General features: G+C 39.2%; 1 protein-coding gene across 1 annotated transcript in view; it reads right to left on the bottom strand.

Moving 5' to 3' along the window:
- Positions 1-25969, bottom strand: part of ARAP2 (ArfGAP with RhoGAP domain, ankyrin repeat and PH domain 2) — a 449134-nt gene that overhangs the window by 98105 nt on the left and 325060 nt on the right. The window contains 2 exon segments of the mRNA XM_044276099.1: positions 9288-9500; positions 13933-14096. Coding sequence (XP_044132034.1) covers positions 9288-9500; positions 13933-14096 — 377 coding nt within the window.

The following is a 25969-nucleotide window of genomic DNA, read 5'->3' as shown; positions in this document are numbered from 1 at the left end:
CCAGCCAGCCAATCACTGTAATGCCAGTAGTCAACATGGCTACTGGCATTACAGTGAGGGCAGTACTTACCTGCACGTTTATTGGCTGCGTAACAACCAAGAAACGTGCGGGGAGGAGACTCAAGCATGGCGCTCAAGCACATGTGGTACTCGGCCGAGTACCGCCATGTGCCGAGCATCGAGATGCTTGAGCCGAACAGGTGTTCGGCCGAGCATGCTCAATCATCATTAATCATTGATAAATAAATAAATAGAGCACCCAGCACTGAACCTTGGGGTACACCACTTATAACCTAGATAGGAATCATTGACCAAAACTCTCTGGACACGGGTCTTCAGCCAGTTTTCGATCCAATTACAAACTATACTTTCCAAGTCTATAAACCTTAATTTACCTATTAAACATCTATGAGGTACATTATCAAAAGCCTTTCCAAAATCCAGAAACACTACATCCACAGCTGTCCCTTTGTCCTGGTTTCTACTCACCTCCTCATAAGAATAAATCAGGTTAGTCTTACAACTTCTGTCCTTGGTAAACCCATGTTGGTTATCACTTATAATATTATTTACAGTAACATACTCCTGAATATAGTCTCTTAAGAGTCCTTCAAACATTTTTCCCACAACAGAAGTTAAACTAACTAGTCTATGATTACCTGTGAAGGACCTAGATCCCTTTTTTAATTTGGGCACCACAAAATAAGGGATAAAAGGCAAGCTAGTGTATACCCCATAAATGCCTATAGTACGAGGATTCCCAACCTGATTTCTAACAGTTATATCTCCTAATGTAGTGGAGACAATGATGTGAAAGACAATGATAGAAAGATATCAAGTCTCTGTTGGGATTTCCATTTATATAATCCTTTTTTTCTATAGGTTGTTCTGTCTAGGCCGTAAGTGAGATTTACTGTTATTCTGATCGGTAGCATATTGTATTGGCAATTTTGCATTCTTTACAAATCATCCATATATATATACACAGTTTTTTGGGTGGGGGGATTTCTTTAGCCATGTTTTTATGAATATTTCCCATTTCACTTCTTTTAATACCCATGTATTTGATGTGTATATGACCAAATAAATGTTTTAGTATTTTATACGGAATTTATCTCTTCCATACCAGAAGGAGGTGTGCCTGCCTTACCTTTTGTTGTTGTACCATGCCTTGTTTTTGCTGGATTTAGGGTGATCCAGAGAGCAGTGAACCACCCGCTATCCAGTCTTTGGTAGTGTGAGCCCTTCCATATCTAGCACTCCTTATTATGCACTCTTGCTCTCTTTTGAGCCTTAACACTAATTATTATAACATTTTGTAACACTAGTATTTATCACATGATTGGGAGATTTTTATAGCGGCAGTATATAATAATGTTATTCAATCTGTGTATATGTATGTATTTAGTTTTATAAATTATAGGATTTAATGTACTCTCTTTTCTATTTATGTGTTGTGGTTATATTCTTTCTCATTTCAGGTACCCTCTCTTTAGCCATCGTATGTGATATTATATATAAATTTACACACACAGTTGGAATATTGCCTTTTACGATTTAGCTTAGTATAATACTTTGTGTATAACCTCCCTAGCAACATGCGATCACATGATTACATCGTAGATGTGACCCGTACATGCGCTGTCTTCCCTCTTCTGGACGTGCTCCGATATGCGTCACCACGCGCGTCGCACATGCGCAGTGGTTAGGTATGGACGCCCTGAAAGATGTCGGCGGCCATAATGACGGAGCTGCGCTGCTTTGGATGATTTTCAGGTGATTGTAGTAACTAAATCTGCCTTTCACTATATATACCCCTCGTTTATGCCTTACTAATCACCTCCTGACGAAGCCATGGGTGGCGAAACACGTGTCGAGTAGTTTTCAGCGCAAATATTTGAATAGCAAATTTTTATCTTGAATATAGCAACTTCGAGAATTTACGAATATTTCGAATATAGTGCTATATATTCGTTATAGCGAATATTTGTCATTTTTTTCCATCTGAACACATGATTCCTCCCTGCTTCTTGCTTGTGAGCCAATGAGTCACCCAATTGGCCCACAAGCAACTTAAGCAGGGAGGAATCCTGACTTTAGATGGAAAAAATGACGAATATTCTAAAAAACAAATATATAGCCTATATCAAATATATTCGTTTTTTTTTATATATATATTTTTTTCAAACTGTGCAGTTGTTCCACTTCGGCATACTCCTCCCCGACAAGCATCCACGTCACCATGGGAAGGCCTGGGGGTTAGAATATACCATTGGATCTGAGTTCGTGAAAACTCTGATCCGATGGTATATTCTAACCCCCAGGCATTAGAACCAAAAATCTCACATTTTGACTCAATAGACCAAAGTGCAGAATTCCACTTGTCTAATGTAAATTCCTGGAGTTTCTTGTTCCAAGAAAGTCAGTTATTATTGTTGTTGTTCCTCAGTAGTTTTTTTCCAGCAATTTGCACATAAAGCCCTGCAGTGGCGGATTGGCCATAGACCTTACAGGGAAATTTCCAGGTGGGCCAATGAACCCTCCTCACGGGTGTCCAAGGGTGAAATCTGCACAAAAAGTGTGCAAACCTGTCAATTTCTAGATTGAGAAAAAAGCAAAGTGCACAAAGCAGAACAGCTACCCCAATAAGAGGAATACCACACACGCATCTAACCTGATATGTAAAGATGAGTGAAGTTTTGGAAAATTTCATTTGGCAGCTTTGCCGAAGTTTAGCAAGAAATTTGATTTGTTACAAATTAATTCATCACAAATCACTATGTTAAAACCCTATTCAGCCTATCAATCAATGGAACCGGTTTTAACAGCTGCTTAGACAGGAGTGCATCTATGTAACGGCCGTTAAAAATATGAATACACCGGTGCAATATGGCCTTTCAAGTGTTAAAAAAAAAACTATTAACTCATACACTTGCTCACTAAGTCTGCTCCTCTCTTGCTTGTAAAAAACCTGCCGAAGGACCTGCACTGAGCATGATGATGTCACTGCGTGCTCCCAGCATGATTTTAATAACCCTGGGAGAGTGCAGTGACATCATAATCACGCTCAGTGCAGGTCCTTTGACAGTTTTTTTTTTCATTTAAGAGAGGAGCAGAATGCCTCTGTACAAGCAAGTGGCTGAGGTCAGTATTTATTTTTATTTTCTGTTGTATCTCAGACAACTCTAGCCACTATTTTACAAAAAAATATTAATTACCATGAAGTGCGAGGAAATCTGGCTTTGTGGTGAATAAAATTTTCCCTAAACTTTGGATCGAATCCCACTTCGGATGCTTTGATTCTCTCAACACTACTGATATGCCCTAGATCAGAACCTATTGTAGAGGACTAGGAAAGGATAGCCACAAGAGTCTGAAAATACACATAAGACTAGGGGTCATATGGCGTGACTGAAAACAGCAACAAGAATACTTCTCCAAAACCATTAAAAACAAATGTTTGTCAAAGTGGAACACACAAAAAGGTTGGGTCCCACATACACCCAGGTATCCAAGCATTAAAAAATAAATATTATATTTATAATTATGCTAGTTTGTCCAATTACATTTTGTCTGTGAAAACTGTTGGACTATGTAGAAAAAAGAGAAAAAAAGCTGAAATGTTGGCAAACAGTTAATGCAATATTTGTGTTAAACCCTTTAAATTAAATCTGAAAGTCTACATTTAAAGGGGTTGGCCACGTTCTTGCTATTTTTGACCAATATGCATATAATATGACTATATGGCACTTACTAATACAGTCTTTGCTGATTTTCTGTGCTATTTACTATATTTCATAAGGCATGCCCCCTTGTTTGCAAATCTTCTGTGCTGTCCACACAGGAGACCTGTCCATAACACGGTCGCTGATGGCGGGTCATGTGACCAGGCAGAAATAACTCCAGACATATCGCTCAGCCTTCTCAACTCCACACCACATCTGTCATCTGCACTTGCACAGTGTATTTGAGTAGAGGAGACTGAGTGATTTGCCTGGTCACACACCGTCCATCAGTAGCCATTTTAAGGCCAGGCAGCTGTGTGGAAAGCACAATAAACTTGGCCAACAAGAGAGAATACTTTATGAAATATTGAAAATGGTGCAGAATCTCAACAAAGACTATATTAGTAAGTGCCATATAGTCATCTTACAAACACTTTGGTTTGTAGTAGCCAGAAAGTGGCCAATCCCTTAAAGTCATATCATAATGCGCTTGTTTCCAATCCATTGTGGTGGTGTACAAAGGCTAAATTTTTTATACCTTGATATCATATGGTTGATTATATCCAATTATTTACTAGCATAACTAATACAAATCACACTATCAGAGCTGTAATTTTACACAACACTAACACCATAAATCTTGCTAATTTACATACCATAATGTACATTAACTGTTGATTGTTAAAACCTGACAAATAAAAAAAAATTGATTCATTAGAGGTTGATACTTTTCAGTGACTAAATGAAAAGATGATGAAAACATTGCAAGCTTTCGAGAGTACTCAGGTTATAGCACAGTATCTGAAGATTCACATATTTATACACAAAAGTACATTGGAATAGTGAGGTAGATGAGACAAGTGATGTAAAGCAGATCAATATTAGTGGAGGAGTAAACAAAAAGTTATAGCAGTAAATTATTGTAGAAGTTAATGATAAGGAGTAGTGATGAGCGGCATAGGCAATATTCAAATTTGCGATATTTCGCAAATTTTGGGCAAAATTTTCACCATAAATTCACAAATTTGAGAATTTGTGATCTCCAGTCAATGTTTACTTGATTGCGAAAATCAGCAATGTAATATATTTGCGATAAATTCACAATAAATTTGCGATAAATTCATGATAAATTTGCAATTAGAATATTCAACGCTATTCGCGAATACGAGAATATAGCACTATATTCTAAATATTCACAAATTCTTGAAGTGGCGATATTTGCTATTAAAATTCACCTATATTGAGACCCCCAGTAGAATATTTGGTACATGTGATCAAGTAGACCACATTTGGCATGGTACAGGTGAAGGTACCTGGGATCTTTCTAGTCCTGACATGCTTTAAGATCTATATCTTGTCAGTGATAATTATTTATTGACAGGTAGTGATGGACGAATATCTGCTGGGACCGTTCGTGAACCGCAATCGCGCGAACGCGATCAAATGTTCGCGAACTGCAAGTTTGCGGCGGGTCACATTCATTTTAATGGCAAGCGAACCTGAAAAACCTTCAGCTCATATTTGCAGCCAAGAAATAATTACTAGAAGTGCACAAATAGTCCCACAACATGGACAGTGGCATACCAGATGTATTATTCGAATTTGCGATCTCCATAAAAAAATATTTCAATGCGAAATATCGGCAATATAATTTTCACGTACGCTCATGCGCAAGTGCACTATACAGTAACCAAATGCAGTATAAAGAAAGTATATTGGTATATAACACCCTGCTTCAATCAGTTGTTTTGGGGGGACGACTGGTATATCACACCAGTAGAAATGATTTGTCCCAATAACGCTTGTCCTTGTATATACCTGCAGTATCGCAGCAGAACCGCACACAACTGCCGCACAATACAAATGCACTATAATATACTTTCTAACATAGAAAGTATATTATAACATTGTACAAGGAAGGCAATCCATTAGAATATACATGAAGATAAAACGTAACCTTTAATAATTTTACTACGAGGGTCCATTCACACGTCCATAAGTGTTTTGCGGATTCGCAAAACACGGACATCGGCAATGTGCATTCTGCAATTTGTGGACTGCACATCGCCGGCACTATATTAGAAAATGCCTGATCTTGTCTGCAATGGCGGACAATAATAGGACATGTTCTTATTTTTTTGCGGAAACTGAAGCACAGATGCGGAAGTGCGGATCCGCAAATGCGGATGCGGACAGCACATTCAGGCCCCATTGAAAATGAATGGGTCTGCACCCGTTCCGCAAAATTGCGGAATGGATGCAGCCCCACTTTGCGGACATGTGAATGGAAAAGATATCCCTCAAAATGAAAATAAATTAATTAAAGTTAAGCAAAAAGCATAGATGTGGTAGGCAATAGCAAGTGCTCGGCGGCACCAAATCAGAAACCATATTGTCCTACCACAATCCGGGTGGTTCCAGTGCACATCGATGAATCCAGGAGGGAAAGCAAAAAAACATCCATCCCTGGGCTAGATGATGATGTGGTATTGATGGACAGGGTGGGCAAAGAACTGTCCCTGATATAGCCCTACAGGGGGGTGTTATTCTGGCCCTGATAGTCTAACCACAGACCACCCACCCTGATAAGAGTGACCCCATCCTGAACCTTACCCTATATAAAAATGGCCCTGGTAAGCCCCTGGCCCCTAGGCCCCTGACTTCCAGGTGATCACTATATAGATCTATGTGTTTTTGACTCATTATAAAAGTATATTATAAGTATATCACACCCCTCTGTGTATTAAACATATTGATAGCACACCTATACTAGTGCTTAAAATGACTTTTGTGGCCCTATTAGCTAGTGTTTGGTGTCCCTAACAGCCTGTCCCTGCTCCACACAGCAACCTCTCCCTACACTGGCAAAACACTGAATGTAAAATGGGGGCCAGATCAGGCTTATTTATGAGGTAGGGGGTATGTCCATGTGCTGAAATGTCTCAATTGGCTGTCCTGTCCACCTGATGGATGTGTCATGGGTCAAAGTTCTTCACAATGTAAAAGAATATGACAGGCGCGAATTTCTCCATACGTTCGCATGTTCGGAAAATCACAAACACGCAAAGTTCGCCGCGAAACGACCGCCCGGCGAACCGCAAGGCCATCTCTATTGACAGGTCTTAAATTTTGTCTGGTTGCAGGGGAATATACATGTTCAGAATCAGAATCTCCAAATTTGGGTTGTAGGCAATTTGGTTTTCCGTTTTGCATGGCATTCTTGCTTCAATTCTTTTTTTTTTTTGGCTTCAAAGGTGTTCATCCCTGTCTGTAGGGTTTGAACATATGTGGTTGCATTGTATCTGATAGCTTGACTGTAGATGATGGAGTTTTTATGTGTTTGGGGTGGAAACTGTCCCATCTGAGATATGCTATGCGGCCAGTTGGTTTCTGGTAAAGTAATGTCTTTATTTAATTGTTCTGTATCTTGATGATAGTGTCCAAAAAGTTTATTTTAGTAAAGAAGTTGATGAGTATTGCATTTGTGGTTGAATTTAACTAACTGTTTTTAGTTGTTGCTCAGATTCAGTCCAGATCATTATGCTATCATAATGAAATATAGTAGCCCAAAGGCTTGATGAGGCAGAAGGATAGGAAGTCACTTTCAAGCTTGGCCATGAGCACGCTTGCATATTGTTGTGCCATTTTTCTTCTCATTGCTGTACAGGTCTTCTGTAGGTATATTTTTTCACCAAATGAACAGTAGTTATGGGTAAGGATGAATTTTGGAAGTTCTGTCACAGATTCAGTGGCAATTGCTTTATTTTTCACAAAAACCTAGCACTGCAGGCTTTTAATTCACACTAGTGTGGAATATTGGAATATAAAGATTTCTTGTCCATGGTGGCAAAGAGAGCTCCATATGGTAGGGGACCAACTACAGACAGTTTATTTATCAGTTCAGTTGTGTCCAGAAGGTAGCTGGACACAACCCAGAGTTTAAGTATACATTCTACCCATCCAGATACTTTCTCAGTGAGGATGCCCAGACATAAGATTATTGCTGTCTTTGTGTGTCTTGGGAAGTATGTTTAATGTCCGTATTTTCTGAGTTTCTGGCATCAGGTTGTATGGTATTGTAGGTAGGTCAGCAACATTCTTTTAAAGTTCTTTAGAGCACTCCTATGCCTGACACAGCAAATTGGTGATGACATAGAGGAAATAAAACAGCCAGCCCAGGAAGGTGATATGTTCCCCATTAAAAGTCAAACCCAAAGCTTTGATTTCCCCAATGGCTTCTGTAGGCAAGAATGGAGTAGGAACTGATTGTGTCAGTAGATTGTACTATCAAGGACGATACTAGTTCTTCTTAAGGAGACTCAGCAGATGCATGAAGACTTACAGTATTTTCATGCAATTCTCCATATAATTTTTTTTTAAATCTAATTAGCCTATACCAGCCAAACCAGAGACTCCTACAAAAGAGAAGAGCAAGCCATCAATAGATAACAGTTTGGGGGTCCTTCCCTTCGACAGTACAGATTAGGAATTTTTTTGGCTGGATAAGATGCTTTAATACAAATTAACCCATCATTTTTACATTATATATACTGTAATTTTCATAGAGTGAGACATGTGTATACTGTGTGGATGTGAAGGTCCATAGGAATATCTTTTGCCCCTGGATCTGAGAGCTTTAAGCCATCCATGTAATTACTACTGTAGTAGTGTTTCAAACCTATATCTACTGATTATTATTGAAATATTTGACCTGTTATTTGTAGCCAAAATGAACTGATAAAATGCCTACAGTGCTCAGCTATCTTTTCCAGTGTCATTGAAGTGAATCAATTGGTGGTCACTCATGAGCACCACCACTCCATTCTCATGATCAGTGAGTATCACAGGGGTCACATTCCCAGCAATCATACCTTTAATATCTGTGTTTTTAATTTAAAAAAAAAAAAAAAAACTTTTACCAATGTTGTTAAACCATACAATGCATTACTAACTCTGCTTCTTGGTGCCACCATGAACAACGAGAAAGTTTCATTTGTCTCAAAATCTTCCAGTCTGAATCTGTTCAGTATAACTAACATTTATGCAATCACTAGAGATATTGAGTTACACGAAAAAAGGATGTTCTTTTATACCTGACTTGGCAAAAAAGTCCTGAGGCCAGGCTAACATGCAAGTCATTCTTGAAGCAGTTCTAAGCCTTTAGGGTTAGATGTTCTACTTTGATAATGCAACGAAATTTAAATTGCATGATGGACATATAATATGTTCATAGACTGAGACTCCTTAGAGCTCAGATAAAATCATCTATACAAACATAAACAGAAATGGAGACGAATAATGTAACAGTTTGTATCTAATAACATATGTTGCTTATATTATCAGCTTTCTGTAAAGTGGTAGGTTCAAAGTACTGTCTTTGCTGACAGCACGATGCTTCATTCTAATTTTATAGCATAGGAAGCTTACTCTAATAACATTATGTTTGCTGTCTCAGGGGAGTTTAAGCAAAAATCTTTCACTTAAATAAACATCTTTTACTTAGTAGATGCATTCGTTCAAATGAATAATGAAACAGCTATTTCTGGAACACAGTGTCATTACCTAGGGCAGAGATCCAATATGGATAAAGTTCTTTTGTCAGAAGTGCATCATCTATTTCATATAAGAAACATTTCAGAACATCAGTCACATCTTCCAGTTGATGTCTTCCGACTTTTAGTTTTATGCTCCGTGCATCCTTTTTAAAATCTTCTAACAACTCTCTTACTTTAAGTGAATCCCCATTCTTCATATACAGAGATTTGCTCCCTAAACCTTAATAGAAAGGGACATGAAAATAAACATGCCTCAATGAATTATAATAATGTACAATAAAATGATGTATGAAGTACGTACATGCTCTCTTGTAAGTTATACTAGGCACAAATTATATAAAATAATTTCTTGCAAAAAAAAAATAAAAACTGTTCTGAAGTGATTGTTTTAGTAAGAATGTAGCTTGAGGTTTAAACACAATATATGCAACTATACTTGAGCCTCGTACTAGAGATCTTGTATATGTATGATTGAGGTTAAGCAACACAATTGTCACGGATCAGTGGGTGTGAACCCACTGTGCCACTGACTGGCTATACTCTGGAGGGGCGTGTTTAAGCAACTACTTGGTTTTCACTAGAGCCTCAGATGGTGAGGATAGACTTGAGCCATTAGAGTAGTTGCCAGGGGCTACTCTAGAGCAATCCCCGAGTCAATGGCAGCTGGTCCAGGTGGACCAGGAGATACCTAGGTAGGTACCAGAAGTACACACGTAGTCAGGCAGGCGGGGTCGTTAACAGGTGGAACAGTGCAGTACCGAAAGATGAGGAAGAGGCATAGTCTGACAGGCAAAAGGTCAATGCAGGAGGGACAGAAACAGGTCAGGCAATCAAGATTGGCAACAGAAGAGACAAAGCAAGCAGGCAGGCATCAGATGATAAGCAGAGTCCAAGAACGGAGTATAGATCAGGAGCACACAAGAGTATCCGGAACTAGAAAACTCAAGGACCTTTACACTGAGGCATCTGGGAAGAGGGCTGAGCCACTTAAATACCTACAGGAGAGCCAGGGTTGGTCAGTTAGGTAACCTGACCAAATACCCACAGCCAAGGGAGTGATGTGCTCCACCCTTAGAGCAGTGTAGCCCGAAACAAGCTGAAGTCATACTGTGTCCAGGGCTGAGTGAAAGCTGTGGAGCGGAATCCTCAAAAGCAATACACCTACAGAAACAGATCCCAAGACCAAAGCTGTGAAATGGGAAGCACCGACCACAGGTTACCACTGAGTGCAGCGCCCGGATCGCATCAAAATGTGTGGGAACAGTGGTGTAAAGCAGCCGCTGTTACAATGTTCAAACAACTGCATAATAGTCTACTAGACAAGTAGAGAGCACAGGAAAATTAAGAAAAACACAAATTGCTAAAAAATTACAGATGACTCTTGCCACATATTCTGGTTTTTAGATGCAATTTATGAGTGGATATAAAAAGAGAATACATTAATATATTGTATCTGTTCTTAAAACCTTTTCTTCATTCACAATCTGCACCTGATTTGGGTTCAGAAGCCGCATCAGAAAACCTAAAAGTGAGGCCTTACAGTAGGAGCTCATAAGCAAACTGAGAGACAGTACTATCTACTAGTCATGTACAAACCAGATTCCCAAAAAGTTGGGACACTAAACAAATTGTGAATAAAAACTGAATGCAATGATGTGGAGATGGCAAATGTCAATATTTTATTTGTAATAGAACGTAGATGACAGATCAAACGTTTAATCCGAGTAAATGTATCATTTTAAAGGACAAATACGTTGATTCAAATTTTCACGGCGTCAACAAATCCCAAAAAAGTTGGGACAAGTAGCAATAAGAGGCTGGAAAAAATAAATTTGAGCATAACGAAGAGCTGGAAGACCAATTAACACTAATTAGGTCAATTGGCAACATGATTGGGTATAAAAAGAGCTTCTCAGAGTGGCAGTGTCTCTCAGAAGCCAAGATGGGTTGAGGATCACTAATTCCCACAATGTTGCACAGAAAGATGGTGGAGCAATATCAGAAAGGTGTTACCCAGCGAAAAATTGCAAAGACTTTGCATCTATCATCATCAACTGTGCATAACATCATCCGAAGATTCAGAGAATCTGGAACAATCTCTGTGCGTAAGGGTCAAGGCCGTAAAACCATACTGGATGCCGGTGATCTCCGGGCCCTTAAACAACACTGCACCACAAACAGGAATGCTACTGTAAAGGAAATCACTGAATGGGCTCAGGAATACTTACAGAAACCATTGTCAGTGAACACAATCCACGTGCCATCTGCCGTTGTCAGCTAAAACTCTACAGTGCAAAGAAGAAGCCATTTCTAAGCAAGATCTACAAGCTCAGGCGTTTTCACTGGGCCAGGGATCATTTAAAATGGAGTGTGGCAAAATGGAAGACTGTTCTGTGGTCAGACGAGTCACGATTCAAAGTTCTTTTTGGAAATCTGGGACGCCATGTCATCCGGACCAAAGAGGACAAGGACAACCCAAGTTGTTAACGCTCAGTTCAGAAGCCTGCATCTCTGATGGTATGGGGTTGCATGAGTGCGTGTGGCATGGGCAGCTTGCATGTCTGGAAAGGCACCATCAATGCAGAAAAATATATTCAGGTTCTAGAACAACATCTGCTCCCATCCAGACGTCATCTCTTTCAGGGAAGAGCCTGCATTTTTCAACAAGATAATGCCAGACCACATTCTGCATCAATCACAACATCATGGCTGCGTAGGAGAAGGATCCAGTCTGCAGTCCAGATCTTTCACCTACAAAGAACATTTGGCGCATCATAAAGAGGAAAGTGCAACAAAGAAGGCCCAAGACGATTGAACAGTTAGAGGCCTGTATTAGACAAGAATGGGAGAGCATTCCTATTTCTAAACTTGAGAAACTGGTCTCCTCGGTCCCCAGACGTCTATTGAGTGTTGTAAGAAGAAGGGGAGATGCCACACAGTGGTGAAAATGGCCTTGTCCCAACTTTTTGGGGATTTGTTGACACCATGAAATTCTGATTCAACATATTTTTCCCTTAAAATGGTACATTTTCTCAGTTTAAACTTTTGTTCCGTGATTTATGTTCTATTCTGAATAAAATATTAGAAGTTGGCACCTCCACATCATTGCATTCAGTTTTTATTCACGATTTGTATAGTGTCCCAACTTTTTTGGAATCCAGTTTGTAATAGAAGGAATTAACTTAAGTAATATATTTCTCACGTTTTGACACTAAATGCAATTGTTAATATGTAATTGATTTTGTTTTTAAACATATATTGTTTGTTAAAAATTTGAATTCTACCCCTGTATTTAAACCTCAGTTTTCTTTTAAATGATCAGTATATGATGTTTACATTTTGACAAGTGTACACTTTTATTATTGATAATGTTTTCTGTGTTTCACTAGTCAATCGACTGGCTATCTGAATTTGGATGCCTTGTACAAGGAAACTCCAGGATTAAATACTGGTGACTCATCCTTCAGTCAGCATAATCTGTTTATCATAATCAACAAGGACTTCATGAAGGTAATATTTATTGAATTTGCATGACTGTAGCTATTAGATATAATTAAACTGCAGTGTTAGAACAGCATTGTAAGTGGCAGACAATAGATATTGTACCCCTGCATGAAGGTGTGGGCAGTTGGCTTCCCCAGTGGCAGCAGCAGGCATCTGCTATGACTCGGTCACAGTTTCCGGCAGGAACAGTTCAGTGTAAACCCCAGCAAGGCCCTATTTTAACACTCCAATTTCTTGCCTCTAGGGTGTGCTACGGATGCCGCAGAATATAATTTCATATATAATGATGAGATGCTGTCTGCTATGAATCTCTACTAAGTTCAGCTCATAATGTTGCAGTGAATTTAGGGATAAAAGTCTGTTAATACTCTTGCTAGACATGCTTCATTCAGGTTTCACAGCTATTGTGTTAACAAAGTGGAATTCGATCAGAATTTCAGGATAAATCCAATTCGCCTAGAAGCTGAATTTCCTCGTGCTTCGTGTCTGCGAATTGATTTAACCTGAAATAGTATAAAAAACAAAACAATTCCAACTTACCTCCTCCATTTGCTTGCGACGGGCCGCCAGCCTACATCTTGCTTGAAGATCTCAGCCAAAATCCCGTACAGCGTGAGATTACATCATCACCACCAGCCGGAGTGATGAGGTTATCCCACGCAGCACAGGATTTTGTCCGAGATCTTCAAGCAAGATGGCAGTGGCCAGCTCATTGTGAGCAAATGGAGGCGGTAAGTTTGATTACATTTTTTTATTGTTAATTTTACACTCAAATGACGCGATCATGTATGGACGCGGCATCTGAGGGGTACAATGACAGGGGTGGCGCTATCGCAGTTCCCTGTTATTTTACCCACTACTTACAAAAAAATACAATTTATTTGTGAAATTCGGCGAATCAGCCGAATCAAACTCTTGAGAAATTCGCTCATGTCTAGTGTTAACATGTCTCAACAAACATCAACCATACAGATCTGAAACCAGAAGGTGGATCATAACTGCTCAGAAAACAACAAGCTTAGCGGCATCCTGACTTTTCTCATTTTAATTGATATACATGCATTGAAAATATACAGATTTTAGCAGTCTGACAAATAACTAATATCATTTAGAAACAATCTGCTGAGCATAAAGTCTGTATTACCCACCATACTGTGTAACAAATGCCATACAACTGTTCACAATAATAGGAATGTTGTTTTTGCAGAGCTGCTGATCCTGTAGTGCATTGCCATCTGTACCTGCTGCTTTTTCAATTGCGCAATGCCAGACTATAAAATCCAGTATTGTATGTCCATAGATATATAATGTCCTGCACGACAAAATGAAGTTAAAAAGAATAGATTTAGATTATGCATATCCATAAAGGATAAAATAAAAGATGTACATATTGTACAAGCCGTTCAGAAAATACAGAGTGCTGTGTAGCTGTCACTTAACACTCTGCTACAAGCAAGAAACCATGTATCCAGCACAGAGCTAAATAATGTTTACGCTTTAAGGGCTCATGCACATAAGCAAATTTCCATATATCTCTGTTTTTGTATGAAGCTGTAATGATACAGAGAGTATACAGAGGAGTGTTCTACTGTACACAAGTCAGGACTTCTCTCCACAACATGGGTGGATGGATGAGTGGATGGAGTTAAGAGCCCGCCCTTCTCTCCTCCACCTCCAGCAAACCAGGCCCTTTTCCAGGTTTTGTAGTAATGTATAGTAGAGACAGTTCTGCCCTGGTGACATATTATGTCAGTTATATTATGAAGTGGCAGTTTAAGAGCATCACCCTGCCACTTCAGCAGCCCACATTGCCTACATATCTGCCACACTGCCAGTCTCACTTGTTAACACCCTTTCCATCAATCCACAGTTATAATTCATACTTCCATTTTCTCCGCTGCTGTCTCTTTTTCCAGCACTCCGCACACAATTGGTAGTTTAATGAGCTTGTATTTTTTAACTTATAATTTGCACTTCCTTCTTTCCTGGCACTCTGAGGATGAGGAGCTTCCACTGGAGGAAGAGGAGGAGTCATGGTGGCGGATTTGGAGGATGATGATAATGACACTGGCCACAACATCTAATCATCTCAGTGGGGGTGATGCCAAAAAGAACTGGGTCCTCGGGCACGCTGACCAGAATGGCAAGCTCTATAATTTATTTCTTATGTACTGTCATATCATTCACATGAACCAGTCTCATGACTCACTATTCCTCACTATCAAAGCAAAATGGGGGAATATTTTCCTCTTGCTGAAAGGGAGGCCAAATTACTTAATTAAGTGGGAAACACTGTGTTTGCAGCTTGCCACAGCTTTAGGCAAACCAGACAGCTGATGCTCGCAGGTCTAAGGCCCCTCTCCACCCCCTGCAGAGTCGCCCCCTCAGCTACCACAAGCAGCAGAAGCTTCAGCAGTGATAGTGGGCCCACGAGGAGCTGAAGCAGAAGATGGGAGCGTAAGTGGCTCTGATGAAGCTTTGTGTCACAGTCTACGCCCTAAGGCCGTTGCTCCTTAAGAACCAGTGCAGTGTAAAATAAGTTTGAAGAATGAGGCAAGGAGTGAATGTATAATAGTCTTTTTTTTTTTTTTTTTTATAATTGCACATAAGAAAGTATACATTTTGGTACTGTACATTCAATAGTAGTAGATTTAAAGTCCAATTTCTGGCACCATTAAAGATGGTATGGAGACAGGTTGGATGGCTGCAACTTAGCACATGTGGGTTTAGATGTCCTCTATCAGGTCTAGACTCGAACTGTAACTGGCCTAGTAGTAGTCTTGGCTGATGGGTGTCTGAGTTGTAGTTCCTCACCTTACAGCAGCGTGTCTGTAATATGGTTTTCAATTGTTCAATCAAGTTGGTCTCTGGAGAATATTTACCAGGAACAAGATCTCTGCAGTGTGCTTCCTCTCCCTTCTAATGTTACACATAAACTCCACTACCTGACAGGAAGCAGGACAAACCCATTCTTATCAAGATAAGAGGAACAGGGTGGTTATCCCTGTTCCTGCCAACCATAGCTCCTACTTAAAGGTAAGGCCAAATAACATGAAAAATATGCAGCAACCAGTTCAGTATCATTAATATGGTGGAGACATTTTCAATGTGGTGATCCAGGTTAAGTCAAATCAGCAAATCGAGATCTACCATCCTACCTGACTCTGGCCTTTACCAGGTGCATACCATGTTCCCTGACTGCATAGGCTTCTGGTCCGATATGCTTTATATATGTTCTCTCTCTTGACCATCTTCCATCTGCCACTGTCTTCCTGCTCACTATCATGTTCTGCTGCTGCTGCCATAATGCCACTGCCTACCTGTCTACCATCATGTTCCACACGGTATGGCAGCTGCTGCCATAATGCTATTGCCTGCCTGTCTACCATCATGTTCTTACCACATGGCTGCTTTTGCCACTGCCACAGCTACTATTCCCCCTATTGCTATTTTTAGAACAAGTCAGTCTTTCTTCTGACAAATAACACTTCTGAGTTTTTGCATATTTGCATTTATAAATGCAGGCATTCTTTCCACGTTAAAGCATAATAAATTGGATGCTTGTGAAGAACCGACCCACTCTTCTTTCTGACAATTAACACTTGTTTGTGCTATGTGTAAATACAGGCAGACATTCTGCGCCTGCTAACACAAGCCATTCTTTCTTTTGACAATTACCATATGTGTGCGTGCTGAGTACAAATGCAGTCAGGCAATATGACCTTGTTAATGCATTTTGAAATTTAGACTTAACAAGCCACTTTCTTTTTCTTATAATACCGTGTGTGTTAAAACACCATATGCCCACAATATGGAACAATTTTTGGAAGCTTTCTAATATGAAAATGCATAACATATGCGACCGCGCAGTGTGTTTTTAAACCCTTTTTAACCCCTTCCCGTCGTACATTTACAGTGCAGCCAGGAAGTACCTTCCACAGTCGTATACAGGGAGTGCAGATATATTAGGCAAATGAGTATTTTGACCACATCATCCTCTTTATGCATGTTGTCTTACTCCAAGCTGTATAGGCTCGAAAGCCTACTACCAATTAAGCATATTAGGTGATGTGCATCTCTGTAATGAGAAGGGGTGTGGTCTAATGACATCAACACCCTATATCAGGTGTGCATAATTATTAGGCAACTTCCTTTCCTTTGGCAAAATGGGTCAAAAGAAGGACTTGACAGGCTCAGAGAAGTCAAAAATAGTGAGATATCTTACAGAGGGATGCAGCACTCTTAAAATTGCAAAGCTTCTGAAGCGTGATCATCGAACAATCAAGCGTTTCATTCAAAATAGTCAACAGGGTCGCAAGAAGCGTGTGGAAAAACCAAGGCGCAAAATAACTGCCCATGAACTGAGAAAAGTCAAGCGTGCAGCTGCCAAGATGCCACTTGCCACCAGTTTGGCCATATTTCAGAGCTGCAACATCACTGGAGTGCCCAAAAGCACAAGGTGTGCAATACTCAGAGACATGGCCAAGGTAAGAAAGGCTGAAAGACGACCACCACTGAACAAGACACACAAGCTGAAACGTCAAGACTGGGCCAAGAAATATCTCAAGACTGATTTTTCTAAGGTTTTATGGACTGATGAAATGAGAGTGAGTCTTGATGGGCCAGATGGATGGGCCCGTGGCTGGATTGGTAAAGGGCAGAGAGCTTCAGTCCGACTCAGACGCCAGCAAGGTGGAGGTGGAGTACTGGTTTGGGCTGGTATCATCAAAGATGAGCTTGTGGGTCCTTTTCGGGTTGAGGATGGAGTCAAGCTCAACTCCAAGTCCTACTGCCAGTTTCTGGAAGACACCTTCTTCAAGCAGTGGTACAGGAAGAAGTCTGCATCCTTCAAGAAAAACATGATTTTCATGCAGGACAATGCTCCATCACACGCGTCCAAGTACTCCACAGCGTGGCTGGCAAGAAAGGGTATAAAAGAAGAAAATCTAATGACATGGCCTCCTTGTTCACCTGATCTGAACCCCATTGAGAACCTGTGGTCCATCATCAAATGTGAGATTTACAAGGAGGGAAAACAGTACACCTCTCTGAACAGTGTCTGGGAGGCTGTGGTTGCTGCTGCACGCAATGTTGATGGTGAACAGATCAAAACACTGACAGAATCCATGGATGGCAGGCTTTTGAGTGTCCTTGCAAAGAAAGGTGGCTATATTGGTCACTGATTTGTTTTTGTTTTGTTTTTGAATGTCAGAAATGTATATTTGTGAATGTTGAGATGTTATATTGGTTTCACTGGTAAAAATAAATAATTGAAATGGGTATATATTTTTGTTTTGTTAAGTTGCCTAATACTTATGCACAGTAATAGTCACCTGCACACACAGATATCCCCCTGAAATAGCTAAAACTAAAAGCAAACTAAAAACTACTTCCAAAAATATTCAGCTTTGATATTAATGAGTTTTTTGGGTTCATTGAGAACATGGTTGTTGTTCAATAATAAAATTAATCCTCAAAAATACAACTTGCCTAATAATTCTGCACTCCCTGTATATACACAATGTGCTAATCGGGCAGGTGCAGAAACTGCGCCTGCTCGATCAGCGGCAGGGGCCTTGCTATTACTGACAGCCGGGCCCCTGCTGCATCCCCTGGCATTGGTGAAAATATTGATGTCTGCATGTTAACCACTTTTATGCGGCATGTATGGAGTCCCCGTGCTGTTGAGGCGGGGTCCTGTTTGCTGACATGGCAGCCTGATGCCTTCCACAGCACCCTGGCTGGGTTTCATAGACACACTGTAGTATATTTTAATGCATTCTAGAGGGGATCAGACCCCCAAGTGTTGATGTCTCAATGGGACAAAAATAAAAAGTAAGTGTAATTCCCTGGAGCATGGGTACTCTGAAGCCTGGGCATTTGCAGACATTTGCCCCTGTTTCCTTTATGCAAAGTTATACACTTCTTACTTTATTTCACTTGAAAGAATTACCTTACACTGTTTAATACTGTGTAACTGCATTTTATATGTTGCACTATATATATATATATATATATATATATATCCTTTTTCATTTGCACTGTATTTGTATTTGTGAGGCTCTGTGGAAAGTGTTAATGCCTTCCCGACATATGACGTAACAGTACGTCATGGCGGCAAGTGACTTGCCGCATTTTGAAGTACTATTACATCATGGTGATCGGACGGGCACTGGAGTGGTGCATGTACGATCACTGCAGGGGCCTGGCAATCCCGATAGTCGCTATAAAAGCTGAAACTGGTGGATTAACCCCTTCCATGCCGAGGTCAGTGCTGACCGCGGCATAAAAGGTGCATGTGGCGGGTGCATGCACGCTGCTGTTACAAGGACCGGATGGGTGACAAGGCAGCCCGATGCGATGCACAGGCTGCCCAGTGCTCTCAGAACATGGAGACATTAAAACATCATTTTTTGTTTCAAATATGCTATTATTGTGTTAAAGTGAAATAAATTTTTAAAAAGTACACATATTAGGTATCTTCGCATTCGTAACAACCTGCTATATAAAAATATCACATGCTCTAACCCCTCACCGAATACCGTAAAAAATAAATAAAATAAAAACAGTGAAAAAAAGCAATTTTTTGTCACCTAACATCACATAAAGTGCAACACCAAGCAATCAAAATGGCATATGCCCCCCAAAATAGTACCAATCAAACCATCACCTAATTGCACAAAAAATGAGTCCCTACCTAAGATAATTGGTCAAAAAATAAAAAAGCTATGGCTCTCAGACTATGGAGATACTAAAACACTTTTTTTGTTTCAAAAATGCTATTATTGTGTAAAACTTAAATAAATAAGAAAAAGTATACACTTTAGGTATTGCCACGTCCATAATAATCATAAAACTGTCACACAACCTAACACCTCAGGTGAAAATAAATCAAAACTGTGCCAAAACGACCAATTTTTTCGGTCACCTTGCCCCATAAAGTGTAATAATGAATGATCAAAAAAATCATATGCACCCAAAAATGGTACCAATAAAAACGGCAACTCTTCCTGCAAAAAACAAGCCCCTGCAGAAGATGATCAGCAGAAAAGTAAAAAAATAAGGCATTCCGAAATTGGAGACACATGTAAAACTGATACAAACAAACAAAGTAGACATATCTAATATAATTGCGTCCGTAACAACCTGCTCTATAAAAATAGCACATTATCTACCCTGTCAGATAAATATTGCAAAAAATAAAAACTGTGCCAAAACAACAATTTTTTTGTTACCTTGCATCACAAAAAATGAAATATAGAGCAATTAAAAATCATATGTACCCTAAAATACTACCAATGAAACTAATAAACTTGGCATCTTATCCCCTAGTTTCCAAAGTAGGGTCACTTTTTGGGACTTCCTACTGTAACGGTGCATCAGGGGTGCTTCAAATGGGACATGACATCAAAAACTAGTCCAGCAAAATCTGCCTTCCAAAAACCATATGGCGCTCCTTTTGCACCCTGCCGTGTGCCCTTACATCAGTTTACGACCACATGTGGGGTGTTTCTGTAAACCGCAGAACCAGGGTAATAAATATTTAGATTTGTTTGGCTTTTAACTCTCGATGTGTTAAAGAAAAAAATGTATTAAAATGGAAAATCTGCCCAAAAAGTGAAATTTAAAAATGTAATCTCCATTTTTATTTAATTCTTGTGGAACACCTAAAGGGTTAACAAAGTTTGTAAAATCAGTTTTAAGTAACTTGAGGGGTGTAGGCAGGCAGGGTGTAGTTTCTAGAATGGGGTCGATTATGGGGAGTTTCCAATATGTAAGCCCCACAAAGTGACTTCAGACCTGAACTGGTCCTTAAAAAGTGGGTTTTGGAAAAAAAAAAAATAATAATTAAGAATTGCTTCTAAAATTCTAAGCCTTTTAACATCCTAAAAAAAATAAAATGACATGTACAAAATGATGCCAACATAAAGTAGACATATGGGGAATTGTAAGTAATAAATATTTTATGAGGTATCACATTCTGTTTTAAAAGCAGAGAAATAGAAATTTTGAAAATTGCAAATTTTTCTAAATTTTTGTTAAATTTGGGATTTTATCATATTTTTTTTATATTGACTCAAATGTATGACCATCATGAAGTACAATGTGTCACAAGAAAATATTCTCAGAAGGGTTTGGATAAATAAAAGTGCTACAAAACTATTACCACATAAACTGTCACATGTCAGATTTTCAAAAATGGCCTGGGCAAAAGGGCAAAAACTAGACCTGGAGAGAATGGGTTAATTCATTTTGAGAGACTTTTGAGACTCTGAATGAGAAGATGGTCATTTTCCAATGCTGCCATAGGGTTTAAAGAAGATTATGTTTTGGAGAGAAAAAGCCCAAATTGTTTACCACCAAAACCAGACAGACTGACCTTTGAAAGTCTTGTTTTAGCTCTGTTTTTATGTCTGAAAACTTGTTTTGTCAGGAAAAACTGCTGTGTCTTTGAGTATCACTGAAGCTCTAATGTAAGTCTATGACAGATGGGAGTGGTAACTTTGTAACTGTTTGTGCTGAGCTTCCTTACCACACTCCACCCCTCCCTAGAAACTATATATAAGAAGAGCAATCAGAGCCCCTAGTGTTCTGCAGTTAGGGACCAGTGCTTGGAGGGGAAGACTCATGCAAATCTGCATAAGTGAACAGAAGAAGATGCTGAGAAGGGAATGCTGAGCCACAGACCAGAAAATGGAAACAGAAAAATTTTTGGGGACATAATATGTATTACCTCATCCATAATGAATGGCTGCATAAAAATATTACATGATCTACCCCATCAAATTAATGCCATAGAAAATGCTAAAAAAAATTATAAGAAAAAACTATTTTTTGTCACCTTACCTTAGAAAAAGCATAATAGCGAGCAATTAAAAAGTTCACAGGATCTATCCCATCAGATGAATGTCGTAAAAAAATTAAACGGTGCCTTAATATACATTTTGATCACTTTATCTTACAAAAAGTGTAGTAGCAGTACTTTGTATCACAAAATGGTACCAATAAAAAAATCAACTATAAAGACAATCGTCAGAAAAATTAATAAAAAATTTGACTAAAAAGTTTTTCATTTGAAAAAAAAAAATGTAAATAAAACATTTTAGGTATTACTGCGTCCATAATGAACAGCTATATAAAAATATCACATGATCTACCCCATCAGATGAACTATGTCAAAAAAGCATTTTTTTTCACCTTCCCATGCAAAAAGCATGATACCAAGCAATCAAAAAGTTCTATGTACCTCACCCCAAAATGATACCAATGAAAACATCAACTCATCCCTCAAATAATAAATAAATAAATGATAGCTCTCAGAAAATGACAACACAAAAACAGCATTTTTTTTAAAAAAAAGCTTCAATTGTGTAAGATTGCAAACAAAGAAAAAAATAGACTTTATTAAAGGGGTTGTCTCACTTCAAAAAGTTGCATTTATCATGAAGAGAAAGTAAATACAAGCCAATTACTAATGTATTGTTAATATCCATATTACTTACTTTTCTGACTGGATTAATTTCTTCCATCACACTATTTACTACTCCCTTTCATTGTAACAGACCACTAGTGTTGATTGAGCACACTTCGCAATCCTCAGATGTTCTACCAAGCACAATGGAAGTCAATGGGAGAACCCCAGGCACCCCCTGCTCTGAAGAGGGGAGGGTGTTAGGACACTAGTTCAGCTTAGGAGTCTCTGCTCTGACTCGATATATAGAGTCAGTGCTTGGGGACACCCCGGTTTATTTAAATCTAATTCCTGAATTTTTCTGCTGGGATTTGAACGCCCAACCTTGTACATTAGAAACAAGGAACTTAGCCATAAAACTGAATGTTAAACTATGTCATGAAAACCTCATAGAAGTTTATGATGTAGTGAGTATTCCTATTTAGCAGATGACTTATTTTATATTTCTGTGCAAGTTAACATGTAGTGCTACAGGGTAGTGGTTAATGTCATTACCTCTAATGTACAAGGTTGGGCGTTTGAATCGCGGCAGAAACATAAATATTTATATGTACATTTTTAGCCATAATATATTTACGTATATTATTATATATTTAGAATATATAATATATCATAATATATGTAAATATATTATGGCTAAAAACATCAGTAGTAGTTTCCCAGTAGTAGTTTCCCAGTTTTTCACGGATTTTTGTGTGCTGCCTTGGATTTTTTCTATACATACTTGAATTGGATCCAGTCCGTGGTCTGCTCTAAGGAAATGCACCTTCCTAGTGTGTGCTGCTCATCTACTTTTTGTTTTTTATATATATATATATATATATATATATATATATATATTTCTGCCAGAATTCAAACTCCCAACCTTGTACATTAGAGGCAAGGACATTAACCACTACACTATACAGCTACATGTTAACCTTAACAGAAATATAAAAAAAAGTCTGAATAATAAGGCTGAATAGGAATACTCACTACATCAGAAACTTCTATGAGGTTTTATGACATAGTTTAGCATTCAGCTTTTTAGCTGAGTGGATAAGGTCCTTGCCTCTAATGTATGAGGGGGTTGGGAGTTTGAATCCCAGCAGAAGCTTTTCAGAAATAGATGCTAAATTACATTTAAATACACTGACTCGAGCATTGTACTCGAGCACAGGTGGAGTTCGGCATGCTCGATCAACACTACAGACCACCCTGCAATCCATCAGGGGTGGTCGTGCCTGCACATTATAAAAAAGGCATCAGCCTCTCTGGTGGCCAGAACCATGGGAGCGCACATAGGCTAGTGCTTTTTCCTATAATGTGAAAGCATGACCACCACTGATGGATTGCAGGGTGGTCTGTAACCATTAAAATGAGCAGTGTATAATATAATAGAAAAATGAATCCAGCCAGCAAAGGAAGCAATATGAATAATAATATATTAGTACCGTATTCTTCACCCTAGAAGACGCACTCCCCCCCCTCAAGTGGAGAAAAATAGCAGTGCGTCTTATGGGGCGAATGCTGCGACCGTCCGCTGAATATGCTGAGAGGGAGGAGGGGCTGGGGGCCGGCATCTGTTTCTGTAATGACAGCGGGCCTGGTGCAGTCACTGTATTCTACTACACCGGGCCCTGCTCTCTGTAGTATACGGTAATCATATCTAACTTGTGGGTATTGTTTAAAGTATTCCAATCATCTTAAATTTTGCGCTGTACTACTTACAACTAACTTCTTGGCAGTCAGGAAGCCGGGCGGGTGCTCGTAGCATAGCTCACTGCGCTTACTGCACCTGCGCCGCCTGCTTCATTCATAAAGTGGGCGGCGCAGGCGCAGTGAGTGTAGTGAGCTACGCTACGAGCGCCCACCCGGCCTCCTGACTGCCAAGAAGTTAGTTGTAAGTAGTACAGCGCAAAATTTACAAAATTACAGAAACAGATGCCGGCCCACATTCACTACACAGGGACACTGTTATGGGGGATCTGTGGATGACACATAAGATGCTATATATGTGTCATCCACAGATGCCCCCATAACACTGCCATCCACAGATGCCCCCACAATAATCCCCCATAGCAGTGCCATCCACATATGCCCCCATAAAAGTGCCATCCACATATGCCCCATAACAGTGCCACCCACATATGCCCCCATAATAGTGCCATCCACAGATGCCCCCATAACAGTGCCATCCACAGATCCCCCATAATAGTGTCATCCAATAGTTCAAAACCCACCAAAAGCACACCTTTTGGTTCAATTTTTTTTCTTATTTTCCTCCTCATAAACCCAGGTGCGTCTTATGGGGCGAAAAATACAGTAAGTGTCTTGTATTAACTTTCTCTACATGAAGTGAGACAAACCATTTAAGTATCGCTGCATCCTTAACGACCAGCTGTATAAAAAAATATCATATGATCTAACCCATTAGATGAACACTGTAAAAAAAAAAAACTCTGTCAAAACAGTCTTTTTTTTTTACCTTGCCTTACAAAAAGCTTAAAAGCGAGCAATAAAAAAGTGCTATGTACCCAAAAGGGTACCAATGAAAACGTGAACTCATCCCGCAAAAAATGAATTTCCACACAAGATGGCAAACAGAAGAAAAAAAAGGGCATTCAGAAAATGGTGACACAAAAACCGATTTAAAAAAAAATACTTTGTGTAAAAGTGACAAAATGTAAAAAAAAAATATATAAAATTGGTATTCCTATGATTGAACTGACCAGCAGAATAAAGTAACATGTCATTTTACCCGCTCAGTGTTTGCCATGATAACAAAACCCAAAATGCAATGGCAGAGTTGCTGCCTTTTCTTTATCCTGCTTCCTAAAAAGATAAATAAAAAGTCATATGTACCTCAAAATAGAATGATAAAGCTCTTATATGGTTGTCAGAAAATGGCTGTACTGGTCTCCAGAGGATGATCAATAGCAACATAAACCATTCCACCAAAATCTGCCCTCCAAAAACCATATGGCATTCTTTCTCTACTGATCCCCGCCATGTGCCCAAACAGCAACATATGATCACGTATTTGGTGTTGCCGTGATCAGGAGAAAATGATTAACAAAATTTGCGCTGGTTTTTCTCCTGTTACCCAATGTTAAAGTGAAAAGTGGGAGCTTATGCAACATTTTATTGGAAGAAATAAGAACTTTCATTTTCATAGCAGAGTAATTTTGACTTTTATGAAACTCCTTTGGGGTCAAATTGTTCAGTACACCCCTCAGTAAGGGGTGTAGTTTCCAAAATGGAGCCACTTTTTAGGGGTTTCTACTGTAGCGTACCTTAGTGTGCCTTCAAATGTGACATGGTGCCAAAAAAACATTCCAGCAAAATCTGCCCTCCAAAAATCATATGGTGCTCCATTGTCCTGTCAAATGCCCATACAGCAGTTTAGGACCACATATGGGGTGTTTATGTAAACTTCAGAAATGTAATAACATATATTGAAGTTTGTTTTGCTGTTAACCCTTGCTGCCTTACAGGAAAAAATGTAAAATCTTAAAAAAAAAAGTGAACTTTTGAAATTTCGCCTTAATTTTCCTTTAATTCTTGTGAAAAGTTTAAAGGGTTAATAAAGTTTGTAAAATCAGTTTTGAATAACTTGATGGTTGTATTTTCTAAAATGGAATATTTATGGGTAGTTTCTAAGTAATGTAAGTCCCACAAAGCGACTTCAAAGCTGAATTGGTCCTTAAAAAAGTGGATTTTGGAAATTGTCT

The sequence above is a fragment of the Bufo gargarizans genome, chromosome 1 (genome assembly GCF_014858855.1).
Source record: "Bufo gargarizans isolate SCDJY-AF-19 chromosome 1, ASM1485885v1, whole genome shotgun sequence".
NCBI lineage: Eukaryota > Metazoa > Chordata > Amphibia > Anura > Bufonidae > Bufo > Bufo gargarizans.
Note: the sequence above shows the minus strand (reverse complement) of the source record. Positions and strands in the feature narration are given on the sequence as shown.